This window comes from Psittacula echo, assembly GCF_963264785.1.
Source record: "Psittacula echo genome assembly, chromosome: 1".
In the NCBI taxonomy this organism is placed as follows: domain Eukaryota; kingdom Metazoa; phylum Chordata; class Aves; order Psittaciformes; family Psittacidae; genus Psittacula; species Psittacula echo.
In genome coordinates, this window is record NC_137735.1 from 155292512 (window position 1) to 155315237 (window position 22726).

The following is a 22726-nucleotide window of genomic DNA, read 5'->3' on the forward strand; positions in this document are numbered from 1 at the left end:
CTAGGTCCCTCTGAATGGTAGCGCAACCAAGTGTGTCAGCCACTCTTCTCATTTGTGTATCATTTCAGACTTGCCGAGGGTGCACTCTGCCACATTGGCCAGGCTATGTATGACGAGGTTAAACTAAGCATGAGAGGAAAAGACTGCCTAAGGAAATTATCTGTCTCTTATCACTGTATTAGAGTTGCAAATCTAGTCGAGCTCTCCCTGCCTGGATGCTGACTACGCTGCTTTGTTGAGTCCCAATCCGGGACCCTACCCAGGTCCTTGCACCTGGTTACAACCCTACCTCATACACACACATGTGTGTTCACACACACATAAACACAGACACACACACTGCTCTTTTGGAGAGCCAACCTGGCCCTTTTGCAGCTTTCCAGTTCCTTTTTTTAATAGAATTTTCCGAAGGGCCTTAAGAGGAGAATGACAGACTCATACCAGATGATTTTTCAAATGAGGACTCAGGTCACATTTGGCTTATTATTTAGAGCACTTAGATCTCAATAAAGGAACATTTAATTTCACAACTCACTTGAGCTTTCTGATCACCTTTATACTACTAATCCTTAGAGTTCTTGCAAGGATGTGAAGAAAACAGAAAATTCAAGGAAGCTGTATAGTCAAGCTAGCTTTTGCAGTTTTTAATGCCAAGTGCAGGATACTCCTCACACTGAATTCACAGATTGCCCTTAGACAAGATCCCACAACTCATCAGGGCTTTCTCTCTTTCTTAAGGAAGCAGAACTGGAATTCATTGAGACTAGCTATGATAAATCCACATCCTAGGGTGCATCAAGGCTTCCAGAGGAGAGACTCAAAAAGGCCTCATTTAGGGCCACGATTTATGGGGTCCTAAGATGATTTGCATTAGTCATCAGTAGATTTCCATCCCAGCTGCAACATGGGTCAGTAATTAATGGAGATTTTTCAAAACTTCAGTGACAATGGTACCACTCCATTTGGGCTACGATCAAGGGGAGGAATGTTCTGAGACTGTCAGGGAATGATTGATTATCCCTATTCTCTCTTACAATCTTAGCCAGGTAACGGGAGTTCCTGGTACGATCAGTGCCTCCCTCCTTACCTGTGTAAACATTCCTGGTACAGTCAGGAGATGCTTCACCACCCAATTCATTACACAAAGGCCTTATGGGAATTTCTTAGATCATAGAGGATAGGGGGAAGGAGGCACCACCACAGGTGAGAAGTGAAATAGCTGTGTGGCCCAAGTGTCTTTGCTAAGGCTTCTAGGACGCCATGAGTCCCCTTTCCTTCTGAAGAATGTGATGTAAATGGCAGTATCCGATTTCTGCAAAAGCCTCTCATAGACCTGTCTCTTTCTTTGGTTATGGTTGCAGTGTTTTCCAGTGCAGACTCAGCCATTTGGCTAAGCTGTTATTCTCCATCATCCAGCTAACACAGTTATTTCTGTATTATAGAACCATTTTTTGACACTAAAAATACCTGGCTAATATATTAGCTAAAGGGGTGCTGAGAATAGTCTGCCACCTTTAGTAGGGAATACTGGATGCTTTTGTCTTTGAGAAGTCCCACTGGTCTTTCGTTTGTGAATGGCTGTAAATTGCTTACTGGAACTAAAATGCCACTTTTTATCCAATTCTTTCTTGATTTTACTCAGGGGGTACATAGCAGCAGTTGATTAAATTGCTTGGTGTTGCTTTCTGTCTAAAAGAGACACATGACTCTCTCAGCATATTCAGGAGTCTTGAAAAACAGGGATGGGGAAAGAGTTTTTCCTACCTAGTTGCCTGTTGTGTATCCCTTTCTTGAAATGCATTAACATACTTTTAAGACAGATGTTTTTCGCTCTGCTAAAGCTATGTAAAAGTTAGAGGCAGAGTATGAACTACCTGAACAAGTGAGGACACCCTTCCTAAAGAAGGAAATCAGCTGGTCTTCTGAAGATGTCTCCTCTCTATTCCTGGAGCTGACTTGACTTAAACTCTTAACCTAGATGACTAATTTAACTGGTATCCCAGTTTTGAGGCCATTACAGGTAAGTGAGGTGATGCCCACTGAAGCCTGCAAAAGCTGTCAGTGATTCTCGCCTTTTAGGCAAAACCTTCTTTCAGTTTTGGAGGCCAGGCAAATCCTGAGGAGCAACTTCTTGGTTTTGGAGAATTCAGAGATGATAATAGTGCCAAAGCAAAATAAAATAAAAGGAGAATAACTGTAATTTCCTTTAGAAATTTTATCTTTTCCCCAAAACTCTTCCAAAGCTCCCAGTGAATGTCCACTTGTTTGGGAGTGGGCCCCACTTAGATTCACTTCCATTCCTCACTTAATGGGACTGCAAAAACCAGAGTCGACATTATCCCTTTTCACACCAGCAAAAACAGTGAGGCTTTCAACCTTGCACTGAAAACTGAGATAAGGTAAAATATGAGACATTCTGTAAATATAAATCCTTTAAAATAAAATGATACAGATGACATAAAAGTATAAAAATTGTTACTGACATGAATAATTCACTAACTATTGCACAGTATAAGTCACCAACTAATGTGTATTACGTGCCATTTAATAGTGGATGTATCTGAAGAAATATGGAAATTGGAATACTTTAATAACTTTCTATATGAAAGATGATGAGACTGCCTAAATGATTAAAAGGAAGATATGTTATAATGAACTAAAGCCACTCGAGTGTAAGGTAATTTTAATTCAAATCTCCATCTGCTTATGTATAATTAAGACTCATTTAACAAGTTAATGCCTAACAGAGAGAACTGATAAGTTTGGTATTAAAGAGCTTAAGAGAAGTAAATTAAACTGTCGAGTTTGAGGAGCTTTCATTTGAATTCCCTGCACCTGAACCAATGCACAGTCTTTCAGTTGCATTTCTTTACCCTAACCATGCAGCCAGGTCCCAAACTCGGAGAGAAAAAGAAGGTGACAAAACAGAACATCCTTGTTATATTTTCATTTTTTATATCAAGTTAGGATTTTGACAGCATCTTTGCTGAGATGAATATTTATACTGTTCAACCTACTCAATATATAGTGTCCATACACCATTAAGAAGACACTTTGCATGCAATCGAAAATATTTATGCATTACAGAGACTGCCAGTGGGCAATCCCAATAACCTAAGAAAATAAGAGGGTTGTCTTTGATGCACAAAAAAAGTAATATTTTGATTTGTGGTAAATTTTATGTGATATTCACCTGCTTAACTTTCTAATTCATTCTTTCTTCAAATATTTTTCCTGCAAGGTCCAGTAGTCAAAACAGTGACTTCAACCCTTGCATCTTTCATCATGCAATTTAAATTTTCTTCTTTTGGCTTCTCATTCACTGTCAAGATGAGTTTCCTATATTCACTTCATACTTACAAGTCTCTGTCCTCTCATGTTTTTTGTCACTGGAGCCAGATGTCAGACTTGATTCACTCCTGTAGTGCTTAGCAATAAGCTAAACATTTTTATTTGTATTGGAAGAACAAATATCACAGTATGTCCAATGCTTATTGCAGTGCAGGTGTTTACATGTGAAGACACACAAGGAATTAAAGATATGAGATCTCATAAATGACTTCTGTAAGACATCATTGCAGTATTAGAAGCTCATGGTTTTGTTTTTAGGCCAAAATACTTTCCTAACCTGCTTTTGCATCAGTCTAAGAGCAGAAAAATCAGGAACTGAATTGTTGAAAATATATAAAAGAGTAGAACCAATGTCTTCTCAAGTTGAGGTTTGGGCAATGGAGATCCTTAAAAATCAGCAGAAAGTTAAATGTTCCTTTCTGTGTACATCCACAGATAAAGACAATTTACTGTTTGTAGCAAGTATCTGCATTATAAAAGCATTTGGGTTGATAGGCATTAGGATGTTACAGTGTCTCACAAACAAGGGAACATATATTCTAAAAGGTCTTCCTTTACTCCAAGGCTTAAAAATGCATTCCATACAAAGACATTTGCAGCACTTCAGCAGAATGAGCTTCAAGTGGCATAGGAAATGTACCAAATGAACCAAATCACCTAAAACTGACTTGAGATGGAAACCTACAATTACAAAGGTTTCCATTTGCACTGATAAGCTGATCTGTGAGAAAAAAAAATGCTTCTTTTAGTGAAATCCCCCTTCCAGTATTTATTATCTTTCAACTTCAGAAAAGTCTTGCTACTAAAAGAAAGAGAGAGAAAAGAGAGAGAAGGAAGAGAAGGAAGGAAGGGAAGGAAAGAAGAAAAGGAAGAAAGAGGGAAAGAAAGGAAGGAAAAAAAAGGGAGGAAGGGAGGTTATGCCTTGACTCAGGTGTCATCTAAAGCCAGCCAGTTGTCTATGAAGGAATTGACATTAGGGCAAGATTTAGGACATCTAAAAACCTGGGCAAAATCTATACAAGGTGCAGTCATCTGTAACTAAAAAGTGGAGCAAAGTGCTTTGCTTCCCAAACGGAGCAATAGCCATCCAAGGGGAATGTGCTTCTTTAAACAATGACATGTACTTCAGAGCAAAGGCATTTAGAGAAAAAAAAACCCTGCTCATGATCCCCCTATAATATCCTTTCTTGTCCAGCAGGCATTAGCCAACTGGACTCTTTCAGAGAGTAACACCACCAGGTTTATGACAGCTCCTCTGTTCTGCTTTAGCCAAATACTGGTCACCATCACATTCATTTTATCCTGGCTCCTTAAAAGCATTTAATGTTCTGAAAAAACCCAGTAGGTCCATAAAATGGATATTAATAGAACACTTAGCACATATTGGTTTTGATTAGCAGCTTTAAGGTTAAGAACCCAAGTAAAACAAATCCTGGAGTAATTCCAGCCTTGAGTCAAGAAATATTTTAGCACTGAAACCATGTCATGCACCAAGGGTGCTGTTCCAGAATTTGCACTAAGAAATTGGGGTTAAAAATGAACATTAGTTAAATAAAAAAAAGGAAAAGTGAGGCATCATGATATTAATGAATAATTCAATCCCCACTAGTTCAGAAAGCATAATACTGAAGTTGCAGTCTCATATCTTCAGAGATTCCTGGAGCCCTCTTACAGGGCAACGCACTAAGCACTAATTATTTCACTTCCAAACCCTCTCATTCAATTCAGATAGTATTATAATTTCTTTTTTCAGATAGCATTTAATTTCTTTTGAACAAGAATAAAAAAAAAAAATCTGATGCAGTAGGGTTAGTTGATTGCCAAGATCATACTAAAAATACATTTTCCATTTAAGGATACTTACATTGGAGAAGAAGATCCAGGGATCCCCTAGATTTTAACCTTTCATATAGTGAGCAATGCTCCTAAATCAGCTTGCAATATGGTTGTCAAGTGACACAAGGCCATTGTGCTGGCTTCATAGGAAAAATAACCTCCTAGTGGTTTCAGCTGGGTATCAGGACTGGGGGAAGGATGAGTGGGACATTAACTTCTGCCCCAGCAGTGATGTGACCGTGGTAACACACTTATGCCAGTCCTCTTCCCTGCCTTTTGCTCTTTATCCCAGAGCTGCAAGGAACACTCTTAAGAAACTCTTGTTCCAGTTGCAAAGTATTCAAGTGAAAAAAAATAGTTCTCACAACAGACAAGCCTTTTTTCTTTATAGATTTGTGACAACATGAAACATATTTTCTGTCTTTTTTTTTTAATTTACCTCAATGCTAAAATGATATTTTTGTCATTAAAAGTTACAACGTTTGGGAAAAAGTATTTGCAGGAGTAAACTGCATATGGAATGTTAGCCTTGGATTTCACTGATAAAGAACTGCTGGGATGAAGGAGCACAAGGCTAAAGTCCTGCCCTGTATGAAACCAGCTGGGAGCAGTGAGTAAAACAAGCAAAACACTCACCTGCCACTCAGCCCCTCTGCATCGCCACCCTGGGGAGCCTCACAGCCCCGCAGCCCCACTAGTATGCTATCAGGAATGATTGAGGCATTTCAACAGGGAAGAACACAACACTTTTTCTCCCAGAGACTGCTTAGGGGAGAAAGGAAGTGTCACTTAATAACTGTAGTTAAGGAAAAAAGAGAGAAAACCATGGGCTGGTGGACACCCCCAGATTAAGGATTGGGCAGGGACATGCCAATATCAGCAAGTGAAGGAGGGAGAAGGTATCTGGGCTCTGACAGGCATGTGCCAAGCTAGAAACCATGTCATGGTGTGCCATGTACTACTGCTTCACTTTCCAGTCTTCATCTCTCCCTAGATTTTGACAGATCTCAAATTTGCATGCATTTCCATTTACAGTCTATTACTATATTGTCAATATAAATATTTTTTGTTTCTCCAAGTATTCTCTATTATCCCCCTGCATCCCGTTATGTCTTTTCTCTAATTAGACATGCATTTTTCTACTTTTATTTCTCAGTGATGAAATTACATTTTCTGAAGACTCATGTTGTTCTCTGAATTTTGGTGTTAACAGCTTGAGAGGAGCTCTGAATTATGATTTAATAACAGGAAGAAAATAGTAAGTGCTGTGTCTAAGGGAGAGGCATAACAGTAGCCATTATCTGGAGCTGGTGGCAGCTAAACTCTGATTAGTATTTTTATGAGTGGGATCACTGCAATGCAACGAGGGAAACAGCCAGATCTCTGTGCTTTGATGTCTCCAGAAGAAGAATGTGTACCTCTCTAGATGACCTGGGTTGGTCACAGACAATTCCCTGGCTCGGTCAAAGACAATTCCCTGGCTCAGATGGAGGGACAATGTTCAAAGCAATAATGTATCACCCTGTGATCTTTTCTGGTCCTGGATTCCCCACTTTTTCTAATTTACTGGGAAACAACGGAAGTATTTTTCATTGTGCATGAACAGCTGTATGCTTAGTGAGGATTTAGCACAATGTTTCCCTGAGCCTGGTAGGGAGAATTTTCTGATTATCAAACTGTGAATTGTCAGTGGCATAATTTTCCTAAGCACTTGGAGAGCAGTGTTCTTGTGGTATTTACACGCCTGGAGATGCAGAGAGCACTACCAATGCCCACTGGTGCCAAAACTAGTTAGAAAACAAATGACTGTTTTCCAGAATTAGATAATTTGGAAATACCGTAATATGCCTTTCTGCATCTTTAAGCATGCCTTTTAAAGTCTGATGCCAAGTGACTTCAGCACCTAATTCTGCTATCAGAAGCACTTCCATCAGTTGGAAGCTGTTCTGAGTTATACACAGGAACAATGAAAATGGGGTTATCAGGCAAATTCATCCTCGCTGACTGGCAATAACTAGTCATCTCAGCTTGCTGTAACTCACTGAGCTGCCAAGAGCAGCAGTTCAGAAGATACCCCAGCGGCAGCCGAGGTGCCTCTGTGGCATGGGGAAACAAGGACTCCATCAGGCACCCACACAGAAAGTTGCTCCTGCTCCTGAGCCCGAGCCAGCTCCCACTGGGGCTCTTCTAAAAGACATTGATGCTCCTCAATAATAAAGTTAAACCCTTAACTCTTTTAGTTGCTTTTCATTCTCTATTTTATCTTAACTCACCTTGTACAAAAATGTCAGTGACAGCCACTGTTAGTTTTTCTTGCTTGAGATTTGGCTCGAAGTTAGGCATATGCTCTGTTTTATGTTTTGTATATGTAGAACAAATAGCAAGGTCAGGCAGGGAAAGGACCCACAGTAGTAACCTAACAGCATACAGTGCAGTAATATATCAATGAATCATTCAATCAGCTAATAATAGGAGGTAAGAAAAAGACAAAAAGACCCACTCACCCCTATGTGTTCTGCAAAATGAAAAGATAATTCATAAGAACTAGCCTATGGAACTGCGTCCTGTGTTCTTGAAATCTCTACATGCTGTAAATATGCATAATGAAATGACTCATCTTTTAAAGGCAAATGCTCAATTTAAATCAAAGAATTCTTGACTTTTTTTCTTAAAGATAAGCAATAATTTATTTCTCTTTCATCTTCACAATTATCACATACTGCCAAGCTACATGACCAGTGCCACTACATACACAGGAGAATTGCCCACCTACACTTTACTTGGACAAATACAATTGCAATTTACAGATTAAATGTACTGTACAATGTGTAGTTGGAAAAATGTCATTCTTATCTATATGATGGGATGTTCCATATAGATTTATAAACAGATGCAATCTAAGATGTAAAACTTTAAAACTTGTTAAGCCCAGGATACAGTATAAAGCATTTTGGTTTGGTATTGTATTGTTACTAAAGTAGAAAAAAGAAAACTAGAGAAATAAACCCACACCTAAAATTTCAGGATATGTATTAGTTTAAGAAATTAATTGGCTTTTCCACTTTTTTTTTGTTTTGCTTTTCTTTTTCTTTCTTTTTTTCTACAAATGAGTAATATGAATATATTGCAGGATAAAGAAAGACTGCCAGGTAAAGAAGGTACCATTATATGAAAAACAAATGAAAAATTACCAGGAAATTTTGCTTACAAAAAAGGTCAAACTATAAACAGTCACAAAATATATAAAAATGCCACATTGAACGAGGCAATCGTACTCTACCTAAACTGGTAGTATACTCTGAGAGAAGTTGTGTTCATACAGTAGTAACTGATAAAAAGGCATTGTGCACTCTTGTGCCGTCTGGAGATTTAGCACCGTGTGTCATCAGTTCTTGGATTGTCATCCAGTTGTCCAAGATTTTCTTGTTTCTCTTTTTCATCATCTTTTTGTGACTCAGTTCAATAATGTTAATTTCCTTTTTGCCCTCGCTGCCACTCTGCGGACTTTCCTTAAGACACTCCAGCCTGCTCCTCATCATGAACTCCCGCCTCCTTCTCTGCTCCTTAGCTCGCACCAAATGCTGCTTCCGCTCTTCTTTGCTCCAGTAGCGACCCATCTTCATCTCACTCATTGTATCATCATCTGTTGTCATTCCACTGCGCTCCTCTTTAATTTTTAAGGCACGTTCCTTCAGGATTCTGTCTCGAACCGGTCTCTTTGTGATGTACCTTGTCCCATCACTCCTTATTTTCACTTTCCATTCCATCTTGGGCTCTGCACACTTCTGCGAGTCTTTGCACATGCTCACCAGGCTGAGCTGGCTTTGGGCATACTCCACAGCAGACTTCTGCTGGATCAGTTGCATATAGCTTTGATAATGCTTTGCATGAGCAGGTATATTCCCGTACCTGTAAGAAGAGCTGTGATACGGAGACAGGTAGGGAATGTGTTCGCTGCTCTGCTTTTCCTGGTCTGTGAATTTGCTGCTTTCAGATGCCAGCATTGCATTCTCAGCAGCACTGTTTTGCTCAGTGGGTTTGGTTTTGGCTGAGGCTGTCTCCCTATTGGTTTGTCCTGAGGATGACTGATTAGCCACGATTGTGCTCCTCAAGTTTTTCCTGTTGGTTATGCTGATCATCCTCTGGAGAGAGTTATCGGGTGATCGCTCCACTGTCAGCGGAGTGCTCCTGCAACTTTCGGCTGTGTTGTAGGCACTGGAGCTGTCCTTGTCAGACTTCTCAGGGTGCTCCATGATGTCATCCAGTTTGCCTCTTTGTACGTCTATGCTGGTGTTATAATTCCTGAATCCTTCATTGTGCAAAGCCCAAATGTCTCCATACTGATCCCTCACCTTTTGGAGCCGGTGAGCCTGCATAATATTCTGACATTCGAGTTCAATGTTCCTCAGTTCCTCATTGAGTAGCTGCAGCTCATGCTCCACTCCATCTTGCTCTCTTCTGTTGCACTCTATCATGCTGCTAGAGTAATACAGGTCATATTCCCCGTGGTTTCGAATTTTGCACTTCAGTTCCAACAGCTGCCGAAACCTTTCACATTCCTCCTCCGGGTTCCCTATGAAATCAGATTCAATATACTCCCCAGACACAAAGCTTTCATTGCACTGAAGCTCAACGCTTCCTAACGTATCTTGGCTGTGGCCCAGCTCCCGTTTGCTCTGCAGGGTAGCACTGTTCTGCTCCTCAGGTGCATTTTCTTGCTCTGAGCTCTCATCATTACGCAGACTTTCATCTGTAGGTCCCACTCCACTATCCTTCTCATGATTGTTGGATGACGATGTTGCAGTGTCTGTAGTGCCATCCTCCTCTTCATGTTTCTTTGGCTAAAAAAATGAGCAAACCAAAAGGATTATCAAATGCAGACTGTATTAAATAAGAATATTTTCCAGCTCTGATTTGCTTAAACAGCTGGGATCTCATTTAGGCCAAATTAAAACAGATCACTAAAAAGCATTCCTACCACTCACAGCTTTTAAATATTTCTGAGCGTCATGCTGTGGTGGCCATATCGAGTGAAGTAGATGAATTACAGCACTAGTGACATATCTCCTGAAGTCCTGAGAGAAATATTTCCCTCTCCAGCTAAGCCATCTCTCTGCAGTGCTTAAAGATAATGATCACCAGATGGTGCACTGTTTTTTGATTCTGGATTATGGCCAGAGACTGGTGGAGCTGGAATCTTTGTAAACTTAGGAAAAAGCTTCATTACTGGTATCACTTCAAAAATCTAGAGCAAGCAGCCAATCAAACTAGGAGTGGTACAATCTAAGAGGCTGCAAAAAGGCTATTGCTTTTTTATTGACCAATGAACACCTTGTTTGCTCCATGGTGACAGGCAGGGTTGAAGCCTGCAGGGGGTTAGCCAGCTCCACTACACCTTCTGCAGCCCTCTCTCACACTTCTTGTTTTCAGTAGTTTTCTTCTGAAAGACTGTTCATTTTGAGTTCTAGGATTTTGCTCAGGTAGACCTCTCTCTGTTGCATCCCTGGAGACCATTTCTGTTCCCTAGTTAGACCTTATGTTCCTTAGAAATAAAATCAGCCTTTTACCATTAAGTGTAGAACAACACTGAGTGCTCGTCGTGGGCATAATGTCAAGTTTTTAGGCTGTTATCTTTTAATTCACACTCCCTCACTGTACCTAACCTATTCATATTCTGAACCTATTCATATTCTCAAAGACTGTGAGCTCCTCTCTCTGAGGAGACAGACACTTTTCATTTTTCAAACTGGATAATCAAAGGATCACACAGAGTGCAATTTATATGGCCCACATGCCAAACATCTAAGTGTACACAGCACCAACCAAACACTGTTTCTATTATATAATTGCATAATTATGCATAATGGTAGTAATAACCAAGGAAAAAAAACCAATACAGTGTACAGAAACAAACACAAAGAAGCCACTGTCAGAATTCCCCTTTTTCTCTACTTTGACAGATAGTAAAGCAGGATGAAAATGTGTCTCCTATCTCATCCTTTCTCCTCTCTTCATGTGCACCTTGTGATCACATGCAATTCATCTGGTTTCCCCTCTTCAGTTGTTAGGAAAAAATAATGGCCTAGTGTCAGAAAAACAAAAACAACCTCCACCCCCAAATAAAATGTAATAGTGGAATAAAATAAATAAAAGAAACACAACACCAGGAGAAATCAGTGTCTGTGACAGACCAGTTAAAAATTTCTGGAAAGATGTTTTAGCAATTTGTTGCCAGACAGGACCAGCAAAGAAAATCTTATGTTTTATCCTTTTATATATACAATGTGTAGTTTATAACAAAATGCACAGTCAGTGTATAATTCTCCCATAGCTTGGGCAGCCACATGGTAATTACTTATATTATATACATAATTACTATCAGCCAATGGTAATTACTTATCAGCCATTAATTAATTAATTATCAGCCATGGGTAATTACTATCAGCCAATTACTATTTTTCTTTCTCCCCAAATGGGGAGAATCTCTCCCCTTGAATTTAAACCTCCTGGGACAGAATATATTCAGTGTTATTCAAGACTTCAAGATTTAAAATTCAGCGGTACGTATTTTTCCCGTCTGAGATCCTCTCAGCTTTCTACTTATCCGCTTAAAAAAACAAGGGTACCTTGTCACAGGAAGAAGCAACATGAACAGTAGCAGCAATAACTAAATAATTAGATAGTGTAGAATTTTTCTAAAATTACCATTTATCTATTCATTCTCTCCTTGGTTTATGCATTGCTGTGAAAGTGCATAAAGTATATTGGAAGATTTTTTTATTAAGCCTCTTGTTATATTTTTCCAAAGAGACTTAAAAAATTTAGTTCCATTTTCAGGAGTAGCTGGACAACTGGTGGTGGTGCAATGTTTTCCCATTTCTATGGGTTCTTAAGAATTCCAAAATGTCACATTTTACAGAGAAGAAAAACCCAACAGCTAGAGAATTCTTCATGAAAACCAAGAGTAACCAGAAATAAAAGTACCCCAAGCAGTCAAGTGGCCAGGGTATTCACAATGAATGCTGGAGATTTAGGTTTAATTTCATATTATTCTAATTTCCCTCCTGCAGGTGAGTTCTGATCCCTTCTCTCACCTGCTTTGGAGCTGCTCCAGCTTGTATTGACTTTCTCTGCCCCAAACCTTTCAGCAGAGAAGTGATTCAGAAGTGACTCCAGTCTGGGTCACATACACTGCACCCTGGCCTCTGCACTGTGCCACCCGTATTTCTCACTACCCTGGAAAATATTTAACTACTGACATGATGGAGAACAGCTCCACCAGACACTGGGAGGGCTGTGCTGCAGAACAGCCCATCCCAAATGCAAGTCTCCATTCATACTAGTAAACTAGGAAGGCCAGGTCCACTCTGTGACCCTAAGAGTGAGTTACCTAGCACAACTTGCATCCATATGACTAAACCCATCTTAACCCTCTAAAGAAAGTGGTTTATCTGTAACATGAACAGGTGCACAGCTTACAGAAGCTGAGCTCCATGGTCCTCCCTCTGGTGTCTTCAGCATGGTGCCACACCAAAGCATATATCTGAGCGCTTCTGAAAAAATCTCTTAATGTATCTATTTGTATAGGTGTTGGAAACAGACTTTACAGTTTGGGCCCACACAATCAACACTTTCAGAATTAGTTTTCCACGCCACTTCTAGCAACAATTTAAACTTCTCTCTTTCAACTTCCACTTGTTTTAGACTAAGTGAATATAATACTTTGCCATCTACTCAAGTCACACTATCCGTAATTAACACACACACACACAAAAGATGTAAACAAAGCAAACCCCATCTTTCCAGTCTAGGAGAAATCAGATGGGTGGGATCGATTCGACCAAATGTAAGTGTCTGTAGTTCAGGCACTTGAATGTCAGGTAGTCACTTTGGGTTCCTCTCCCTGTCAGCTAGAAACAAGTGCCTGTACAATCAGATTCTTCTCAACCTAAAGAAGACATCCACAGCACGATAAATCTTTCCCCAGTATGTGGATACTTGCAGCTAGTTCAATTATGAAAATGTAAAGTAACACAGATATTTATTCTACTGTGTGTTTTTTAGATATATTTTTTACTTTGACTCAAGTAAGGTAGCCCCTGGCATTTCTATCCCGGACTTGTCATGCTCGACAGAGCTCCTAAACATGCACAGGCCAAGCAGTCTTTTACAACATGAGATTATTTTAATTTTATTTTGAAAGGCAGCAAGCCTAACTCCAGGTTAAGTCCCTTCTGAAAAACAAGAGGTAGGATCCAATTGTCAGTGCCTTGCTTTTGTCAGTGTTATCTATAATCTATTCCAAACAAAGTGTTTGTTTTCTAATGTACGTTGTCAATCTCTCATACAATTACTTCTGTTCGAAATACCAAAGGGCTCCTTAGGCCTCATCTTTGCAGTGAGAACTCAGATAATGAGAAGGCAAACCTGCTGGTGCGTACAATAAAGCAATAAATGAACCTCAGAAGGTTCTGCATTTCAGCTCCAGCAAGCATTCATGCCTATAAAATGGCTAATCTTGCAGGAATTCACTGTTCTTTTCTCATTTTACAACTTATGATGTATATTGGGATTCAAAACTCAGACTGCTACTAAATTTTGAAGGTGATAAGATTCAGTCGAACGTTTTAATAAATGTAGCTGCTGGGGTCTCCAGTCAGTCTCTGACAGGGAGAGTGGGACTGACCACAGTGAGAGTTCTCTTCAGTGTCAGGCTAACCAAGAGGTACTCCAGCCATGAGGGAAGATTTGGATTGATTTCAGTGGTGCACTAGAAGGGAAAATGTTCTTCTGCAAACAATGCTGTTCTTTTAATATTCTTCAAAAAAGAATTTCCCCCAGATATTTTCACTGTATTTCAGCTTCAAATGAACTAGAATGAATTTTTTATCCAATTCTTTCTCTTCTTAATAGGTTTTGATATATTCCATGACACTGATAAGAATTTCTGCATGGCAAATGCATGGTATTCTTCTGAAAGTTATCTCTGCTGCACAATGAACCACGATGTTGTAAAGGGGAAGGAATACATTGAGTTATAAAAAAATGGGAAATTACATCTTTCCTCAAGGTTTGTTGGACTATTCTATACGGAAAAGATACAATTCTTGATTGAAATCTATAGAGTGCCTCAAAAACATTCAGGAAAGACATGGCTATCTACTTGATTCTTCTATTATGAACTCTAACAAATTTTTCTGTGATAATTCACGTGAAATGTCAAATGGCATTTAATATTAAAATGGCATTCTGTAAAATAAAACAGACTTGTATTTGGAAGGATATTCTGCCATAGCATGTATTCTTTTCTGCAGCTTGCAAGATTCATGATTATGAAGCCAGAGTTAGGTTCACAAAAATCAAGGCTAGCGTTGGAGCAAAATTTCCACAGCCAGCCGGGGAGCTTGAAGATACTCAGCTTGGTTACTGGCAGCTGCAGCAATAGCAGTTTCATGGCTCCGATGGATTATGTGATTCACCTCAGGAAACTGCTAGGTTTCCCAGTCTAACAAGGAGTAAAGAACCAGTTTTCTGACTTGCTGAGTCACATAGAGTCTAGAGAGACAGCAGCTGTCACAAATTACTGATGCCCCATTACACACCAAGCTGCATTTGGTTGATTCGATTACTCTTTGGAAGGGCAAAGAAACGTCTGGCTATCCTAGAATTACTTCAAGCAGCCCAATGTCAGACATCAAAAAAGCACAAGTGACTGTAATTTTTTCCAGTGTAGCTCTCTTCTACAGCAATATAAAATCTCAAGGCGAGTGGGGGAGGGAAGGATTTATCCTTGGCATTACATCCCAATGAGAAATAAACAATCTCAATGGGTTCAGTGAAACCACTTCACAGAACACCACTGTTCAATAATTAACACTATCTGCAACCCAATTTCAGTGAAAAAGCCAAAGCTTGACAAGAACTTGGAAGTGGAAGGTCACAACTGTGAATTGATTTCAGAGTTCCCAACATGCCATGTAAGGTGCTAGTAGGGGTTTGTAGGTAGACTTGCTTAAGGATTCATTCCAGAACTGGGGGTTTCTGTGAAATTGTCACTGTGCGAAGGAAATTGCTTTGCAAAGAACAAGCATTCTTTCTGATGGGAAATCTCTTGCTATCCTAGACAAAATTTCTGGTTAGAAAAATAAACAACTTTCCAAAGGTCAGTTCAAAGTAGCTAGCAGTACAGTAGTTAGCACATTTAGCCTGGGAAACTGAGGCTTGGCTCACTGCCTGGAAAAGAGGGTCATATCTAAAAGGCCACTATAAATCCTGTTGTAAGGCTCCCTTCACCCCCTGACCTTGGAGTTATTCTGCTTTGTGTAAATGACTAAATGCTTATAAGATCAAGGATTTGTAATCTTACATCTACTCTGTAGATCTACAATACTACAGATAATTGACTTAATTATTCTGTGTCTGTCCCAATGAATATTTAATTTATGTACAGTGAATAGCTTTAATAGGAGCTATCACCTAGTCAATAGCCCAGTGTCAAGGCTGGAGCGGATGTGAGGAGGAAACAGGCTGGATGCACGTTCAGGCCCCTAGTGTGGACCAGGCGGTGAAGCTTCCTTCTACTTGAAGCTCCCCAGTTTCCAGATGAAGAAGGCTCTCACAGTCTTTCTCCCTCAATTCACTTCAAACAAAAATGGCTCAGGCTCCACTTTCGAGCAATTCAGGATGGGGAAAAAGTTCTAAGTCACAAAGTGACTGGGTGGAAAAACAGTTCTTCCCCAGCTGCATATATGCAGAAGGTAGGAGATGAAGTTGGATTTTATTTCCTTGGCATAGGTATGCATGTGGACAGGTCATCTGATCCAGGAGTGGACACGGTCACTTCTGCCTTCCACAATAAAGTACAACTGAGAACACCCATCCCTTGATGAAGCTGCATGACTGGGGGTGCACATGCATCTTTGCCACTGTCACGCTGCTTTACAGCACATATGGGCAGGTAAAAGTCAGGATAGCAGCAAGCTGAGACTATGCTAACAATATGCTTATTTGTCTCCATTAACAGAACAAACGCCGAGCTGTGCTCTGTCAGTATAAGAAAAATACACTTGTATTACCAAAACACCTGTTGTTTATTTGAAACACCTCTTCCATCTTGTTTTGCAAGCTCTCTGGTGCAAGGGCTGGCTCATACCTTGCATGCATACAAGAAGATGGGCACCTATCCCAGCTCAGAGCTGTAGCTGCCACATTGATACAATTAATTAAAAAACCCCGACTTGACATAAAATATAACATAAACCCCAAACACTTCAGAATTAGAGAAGGAAAGCAATATTATTCTGAAAGTTCAGAGAAAATGAGAAATCTGCAGTTATCATAGCCTCTTGAATTGTTTCCTAACTTGTCATACTGGGCTTAAGAATCTATTGTTCTCCTTTTCCTCACCTATAGCATAAAGGAGTTCACAGCATTTTAGAGACATAATTCTATCAAAGCCTTTGACTACATTTTACAGTGTACCGTTTAATTATTTATTAATAAAAAAGTATACCCAGCAAAACTTCTAATGATATTTAGTAGCAGTCCTACCTGTTCCACCTCATTGGCTGTGTAGTGCATTGCTTCATTATGCTGCTCTTCCAACATTTCCAAGTTTAACTCCTCCAAGAATTCATTCCTTTCATCATCCAGCCACCCTTCCTCCAGCTGCAAAGAATACATTAGTACATTATATTATGTTAGCATGGACACATGCTAAACCAGAGTAAACCCAAATGGCAATGCTTGACTAGTTCTTTTTATCCTAATGATTCTCTTCAGAAAGCCAGGCAGTAGGAGTTCACATCTCAAAAAGAGAAGAAGAAAAAGAAGAATAAAAAAAAAATGGGACTCTCATGCCTTTTATCCTTTCTTGAAACAGTATGACTGATTTTCTCTCATAATGAAGGAGACCGGACAGCACACACATTATTTCCTTTCAAAAGGTATGAAAGGCACAGCGCATAATCCCGAAGCTGTCATGTTCATTACTGCTGAGAGCCCCCGCACTGAAAGAGTGGCAATGTTACTAATAGGGCCAGGAGGCAACCGGGCTTTTTCCTCTAACAACCTCTGCCTCAGTGCTGTGCCCTGATGCTGCCACCTCAATAGAAACCTTATGTTGCGTTTCTGTCACCGTTTTCCCATTGATCTTCCAGGTAAACAAACAGAGGAGGGTGACAGAAAGATGTGGAGACTTGAAGGGAAGTTATTTTTGTTCTTGCGGTGTGCCTAGAAGCAAGGCTTATCCATTTGTTTTTTTCCTCAAGTGCAGAATAATACTTTAACATTTGGTGAAGACAGTGCTGCAAAACGACAGGCAGGGGATGCTATGTTTTCTGTCAAGTGATTATATCCTTTTCCTGCACCCACTTTGCACCCTTCACATCTTTCTAAACTGATGAAAACAGGCACCCCTAGCCTAAACTCTTATTCTTCCCATTTTGTTCATTGTGCACGAGTGCATGTGGCACACATCCATTTGTATCTATAATCCCTTGCCAGATGGCACACTGTCAAAAAGGAAAATATGGGTCAGTGGCACTCCTGGCTATATTGATGAGACTGTAGCAGAAGTAAACATTTATTTTGTTGCTGGTGAAGGAATCAGAAGAAGAAGGTAACAAAAGGATGCTAAAAGGTAAAATCTCCACATTAGACATTTACAAGAGTACCAACTACTCATGTCCCAGGACAGCAAGAGCAATGTAACATGGGCCAACACCTACAGCAGAAGTACCACTGCCTCAAAGCCAGGAGAGCTCTGGCCAGAGGTGCCAGTCAGAAAAATTACACCAAACCAGCAAATACTAGTTCAAAGCTACACAAGGACTGACTGATGCTGTGTGGTACTTCTAACTGAATACTGGCAGGAAACTACTGTTCCCCTCAAAAGCTCTGATGTGTTTTTGCTAACGCCAGTGAACTTTTTCCTCTTATAAAGAACATAAACCTTTCACCATATCCCTTGGCAAAGCCAGACTTTAACAGTTCAGGATTAGAAGGAGGCTTTTTTCTTGAGGACATGTAATTTTATGTTTGTCCCTTATGTTCCAAGCCATTCTCTGAAACATCTGGTACTGGCCACTACTTTTGTCTACTTGTTTGCCTTTTTTCCCCTAGAAAAGCATGAACACAGCCTTCCTCATTTGAGGAAATTGCAGAGATTAACAATTCTGGAGTATGAAACATGAATCTCACTTGGGCAAATTTGTTGCTTTGATTGGGGCAGGCCCAGTACCTAACTAATGCGAATACTTACGTTACAGCTTTTAGAATAAAAACAATATATGGCTTAGAATACATGTGCACTACATACACTGTGTGCACATACATACGTGTGCACATACATACATGTGCACACATGCCAGTGCCATTTGTATATCTATTAAACAGACTTTGCACTCCTAGGGTGCTCTGTTTCAAAATTTAATTATTCATTGGTATTCACTGTGCAAAGAAATGGTCAGATAAGGTTTGCTTCCCTGCTACTGAATGAATGTGCTCAGCAGTCACCCTTCAAGATTGCAAATTACCATTTTCTATCTAGAAGTAAAAGCCTGCTTAATCCTGCTTTTACCAGAATCAAAACAACACAACACAACTAACATAAATCAGTTTACGTTCAGCCTGATTTCTGACGTACTACAGCTTTTTCTTCAGTTTTGTATAAACACATTCTTAAAACACATAAATTAAACAAGAAAACCCAACACCAAAGCCCCAAACCCAAACTGAAACACACTTTTCGTAATTTGAAATGAGCATCTATATGGGAAACTATATTGGTACAGCTAAGTAATTCCTTATCTTATATTGATGTAACTTTTTTCATGTTTACTAGTCTGAACAAATACAGGGAATGAACCTTCCCTGGGCATGTATTTTATAAGTAGGGGGGTTTCTGTTTGCTACAGAAAAAAAATCTAGTGAAAAATATTAATAATAATATTGAAATAACTCTGTCAAAACTTCTGCAACTTCTGGTGAAGGCTACGATTTTGCAATATAAACTGAGGCATGGCTTTTTTTGTTGTACTATGTCACCAGTTTTACGGGAATTGTTTAGGTTCCTGAAAACATAAAGGAAATAAATGCTGCAATTGTAACTGTTCTTACAACTACTGGATTCAAGTAGAGATTCCAAGTGGCACTGAATTACACTTACTTTATTTAATTTATACAGAGCATGCAGCTAGCAAGACTGAGACTATCATATCAATAGCATGAGAAATAAATGGCATCATAACCAGCTCTGAATTGGTGGCAGATGGAGAGAACAGAGACAATATAGTGTCTTTTTGCTTTGCAGTGGCCTATAAACAGAATATAATAGGAAGCAAAATATTAATCTTCTTCCACTCCACCTCTCCTTTGGTCTGATAATCAACTTAACATCTGCCCTCTGCAATGATATAAAACATTCTTGGCATGACAAGATTCTTGGCATTGGCATAGTTTTCTGTTTAAAACCATAGAAGTATATCTAAAAGCTTTTGAAAATGCACCTTCTGATATACAAGCATGTTTTTTGTGACCAGGGTGCATTTGGAAACAATCAGATCCAGGTTTACTGAGTGGTGCTGTACTGAAAGTCCCATAATTGGCACATAAATGAACAGTTTATATGCCTGCTTATAAACGCACAGAATAAAAAGAGACATCACCAATGACCCACTACAGCTTTGTGTAAGTTTATAGAAATGACTGAGGTAAGTATGGAAAATTTATCTCTAGAATAAATAAGAATCACATAACAAGTAATACATAGTTTCGAGTTCTACTTTAAGTTTTACTAATACCATATTAGTGCTGCCAGCTTTATTTGTATATCCACTTACTTTGCTGGAAAGGGATTCCTTAGTTTGGGGAAAACAAGCCCTAGTAAGATCATGTTATTTTCTTTGTTGGCTAAACAGGGGCAAAGATCTGCAGTTATCTGTTTCCTTTCGTCAGGAACTTTGGCACTCCTATTTCTCAGCAGTTCATTACTTATAGTGACAGTGAATGTATGGTATAACCCAGGTTCTGGCTCAGTGCATCTATTTAGTCTAACCTGCATCTCTGGTCTTGCGACCAGCAGCACAATTTTCTTGCATTCTTCGCTGGAAAGCAGTGCCACTGCCTCTTCCCGATTCTGGACATCTTGGCCATTTATCTAGGAAACAAATGAAAGTGACACATTAGTTTCCATTTCCACAAAGCAACACACAATAAAGGGCAGATATCAGCTCATTTGTGCTGAATGTATGGACAATGAAACTCGCACAACGGGCTCATCTTCAGCCCCTCAGTGGTAAGTGCCTTCACTCAATTATGCGCTTACTGTAAGAGCTGTATCGATCGTTGAAGGATGGTGGACATCAGAGGAAGCAGTTATGTTCATAAATGTCCAACCTGCGCCCTGGTAACATACATCTAGCAACACAATTAACCAGCCCCTGACAGGTGACGTTCATCTTTCTCCGTTCAGAGTAATGGAAGTGTCATTCTGAGATAATAGTGCTGGTGGAAGCAAGACTGGTAATGCTACAGCTGAAATCAGTCACACTGTGTGCTGGTAGAGAGCCAATTAGAGAGCTACAGTATTATCTCTCACCAGGCAATACTTACAGGCTACCACTTACTGCTGCTCCATTTAATCATTTCATATTGGTGCGGACAGCTTTGTATCCAGAACCACACAAAACGTATGTATCCCCCTTACAAGGGGATAATCAAAATAAAAGTGGTTGTCCAATGAGAAAGTGCTTTTGTTGTTACCTTTCTCCTATTCTGTCACCTCATTAAAACAGCCACATCCATGACTACATGGTAACAAACACATTTTGCATTGTCCAAAACCTTTTATTGAGGGAATCAGAAAGAAATCTTCTTTTCCGTATGTATTTTGTTTTGTCCAATTCACAGCAAAAGAAGTGGATTATTCTCACTGTGGTAACAAAAAACAAACCAAAACAAAAAACTTGGTCTATTTGAAAGCTGGTGAAAACAAGACTGGAAGACAGAAGGATCTGCATATGTGGGGAAAAGAAAAACTTTTAAGGGTTTGATTTCAAAGTAACAGGAACTTCCCTTTAAAAACTAAAGAGAAAGTTGCATTTCTGCATGTATGTTTGACCTGAAAGTCCTGACTCAAAACCACATTTAGATGAAAGAAAACTGCAGTGCACTGTGATCGTCTAATTGGCAATGAGTGAAATGTCTGAGACCCTTCAAAGCCTACATGAAGGGATTCCTGTGGTCTGTGAGAGACCAGACAACTGTTTGGTAACGCAGAGGTGCCCTAACGTAAAAAGCAGAGATGCAGCCACAGAGGCCCAGGAGCAGATCTCCAGCTTGTGGAAAACACCTCCGGCCACAGCGGCTGCTCCGGCAACTCCTATCAGGCAATCTTGGAGGCAGTGGCCCTGCTGTCCCCACAAGCCTGGAGGTGACCACCCCACACCATCTCCATAATCATGGGGGACAAGCAGGACTTCAGCCTGCTGCACAGCATCCTTCCCCATGGACAGCACTTGTCAGCCTGGAGGTTCATAGCTAAAACCAGCAGAAATTTAGGCAATTCTCACTAGGAATGTCCTTATAAAACCTTTCCCTTGATGTTGTAACATTTAATCCAAAATACTCAGGCTGTTCTCTGATGCTTAAAGAGACTGTGAAGGTGACAGGAGAGGTGTGAGGTGTGTGAAAATGAGAAGAGGGCAGTTTCAGCCTCAGAAACAAGAGGAAAACTGCTGTAATTTTGTGAAGAATACAGAAAACAGAGCATCCTCCCACAGCTTTAACCCATGCTATCTGCCACCCTCAGAAAATGCCCCCATGCTCAAGGATGTGGCTCTCTCCCAGCCTCAGTGTAATCCCCCTGTAATGGCACTGTCACCTTCTATTTCCCTGAGTTATCTCATCAATAAGAGTAGATAGAGGGTCAATGTGTTTTCAGATATGAAAGTAAACCCCACATAACTCTCTGGGTGTTAACTTTAATGATAAAACTCATAGCTATATATCAGCACTGACATTAAAGTAATGCTCCAGTCTACAAAAGGATGGCAGAATTACCTATGCTCTTCTCTCACCCCCAGAGTCTTTACTCACAATCGAAATGAATTTCATTAGGAACTGGTGAACATTTGCCTGATCTGTTGTTGACTCTTCAATTCACCCAGAGATTTTACAAAGCAATGAAAGGAGCAGAAAACAGACCTGCTCTTTTATTTTGAAACACATAGAATAGGAATTAAATTTGTTTCAACTTGGTTGATAAACAAGGTTTTTTTCCTTATTTTTGAAAGTTAAAAATACCATTATATCCTGTTGCTTTCTTCAGTAGGTATATTATAAAAAGACACAGAAGGCAGTGAACTGACTTTTTCTCTCCTAGCTGAATCCCATGATGTAGTTTCATTACCCTAAGCCCTGATGAAGGGCTCACTGCTCTTGCACTGTAGCATCTGTGTCTTTGGGAGGAATGCTGTCCTGTGAGCGCTTTCACATTCCCAGCCATATGGAGAATAAACCAGGAGCCCCTGAGTGAGCC

General features: G+C 39.9%; 1 protein-coding gene across 2 annotated transcripts in view; it reads right to left on the bottom strand.

Moving 5' to 3' along the window:
• Positions 1–8501: 8501 nt before the first annotated feature.
• PDZRN4 (PDZ domain containing ring finger 4) overlaps positions 8502–22726 on the bottom strand; it is a gene marked incomplete at both ends in the record, with an annotated part of 253790 nt that continues 239565 nt past the window's right edge. For both annotated transcript variants that reach the window (XM_080630330.1, XM_080630331.1), the window contains 3 exons: positions 8502–10028; positions 16738–16854; positions 20243–20344. In XM_080630330.1, the coding sequence (XP_080486456.1) occupies positions 8502–10028; positions 16738–16854; positions 20243–20344 (1746 nt within the window). The remainder of the gene's footprint in view (positions 10029–16737; positions 16855–20242; positions 20345–22726) is intronic.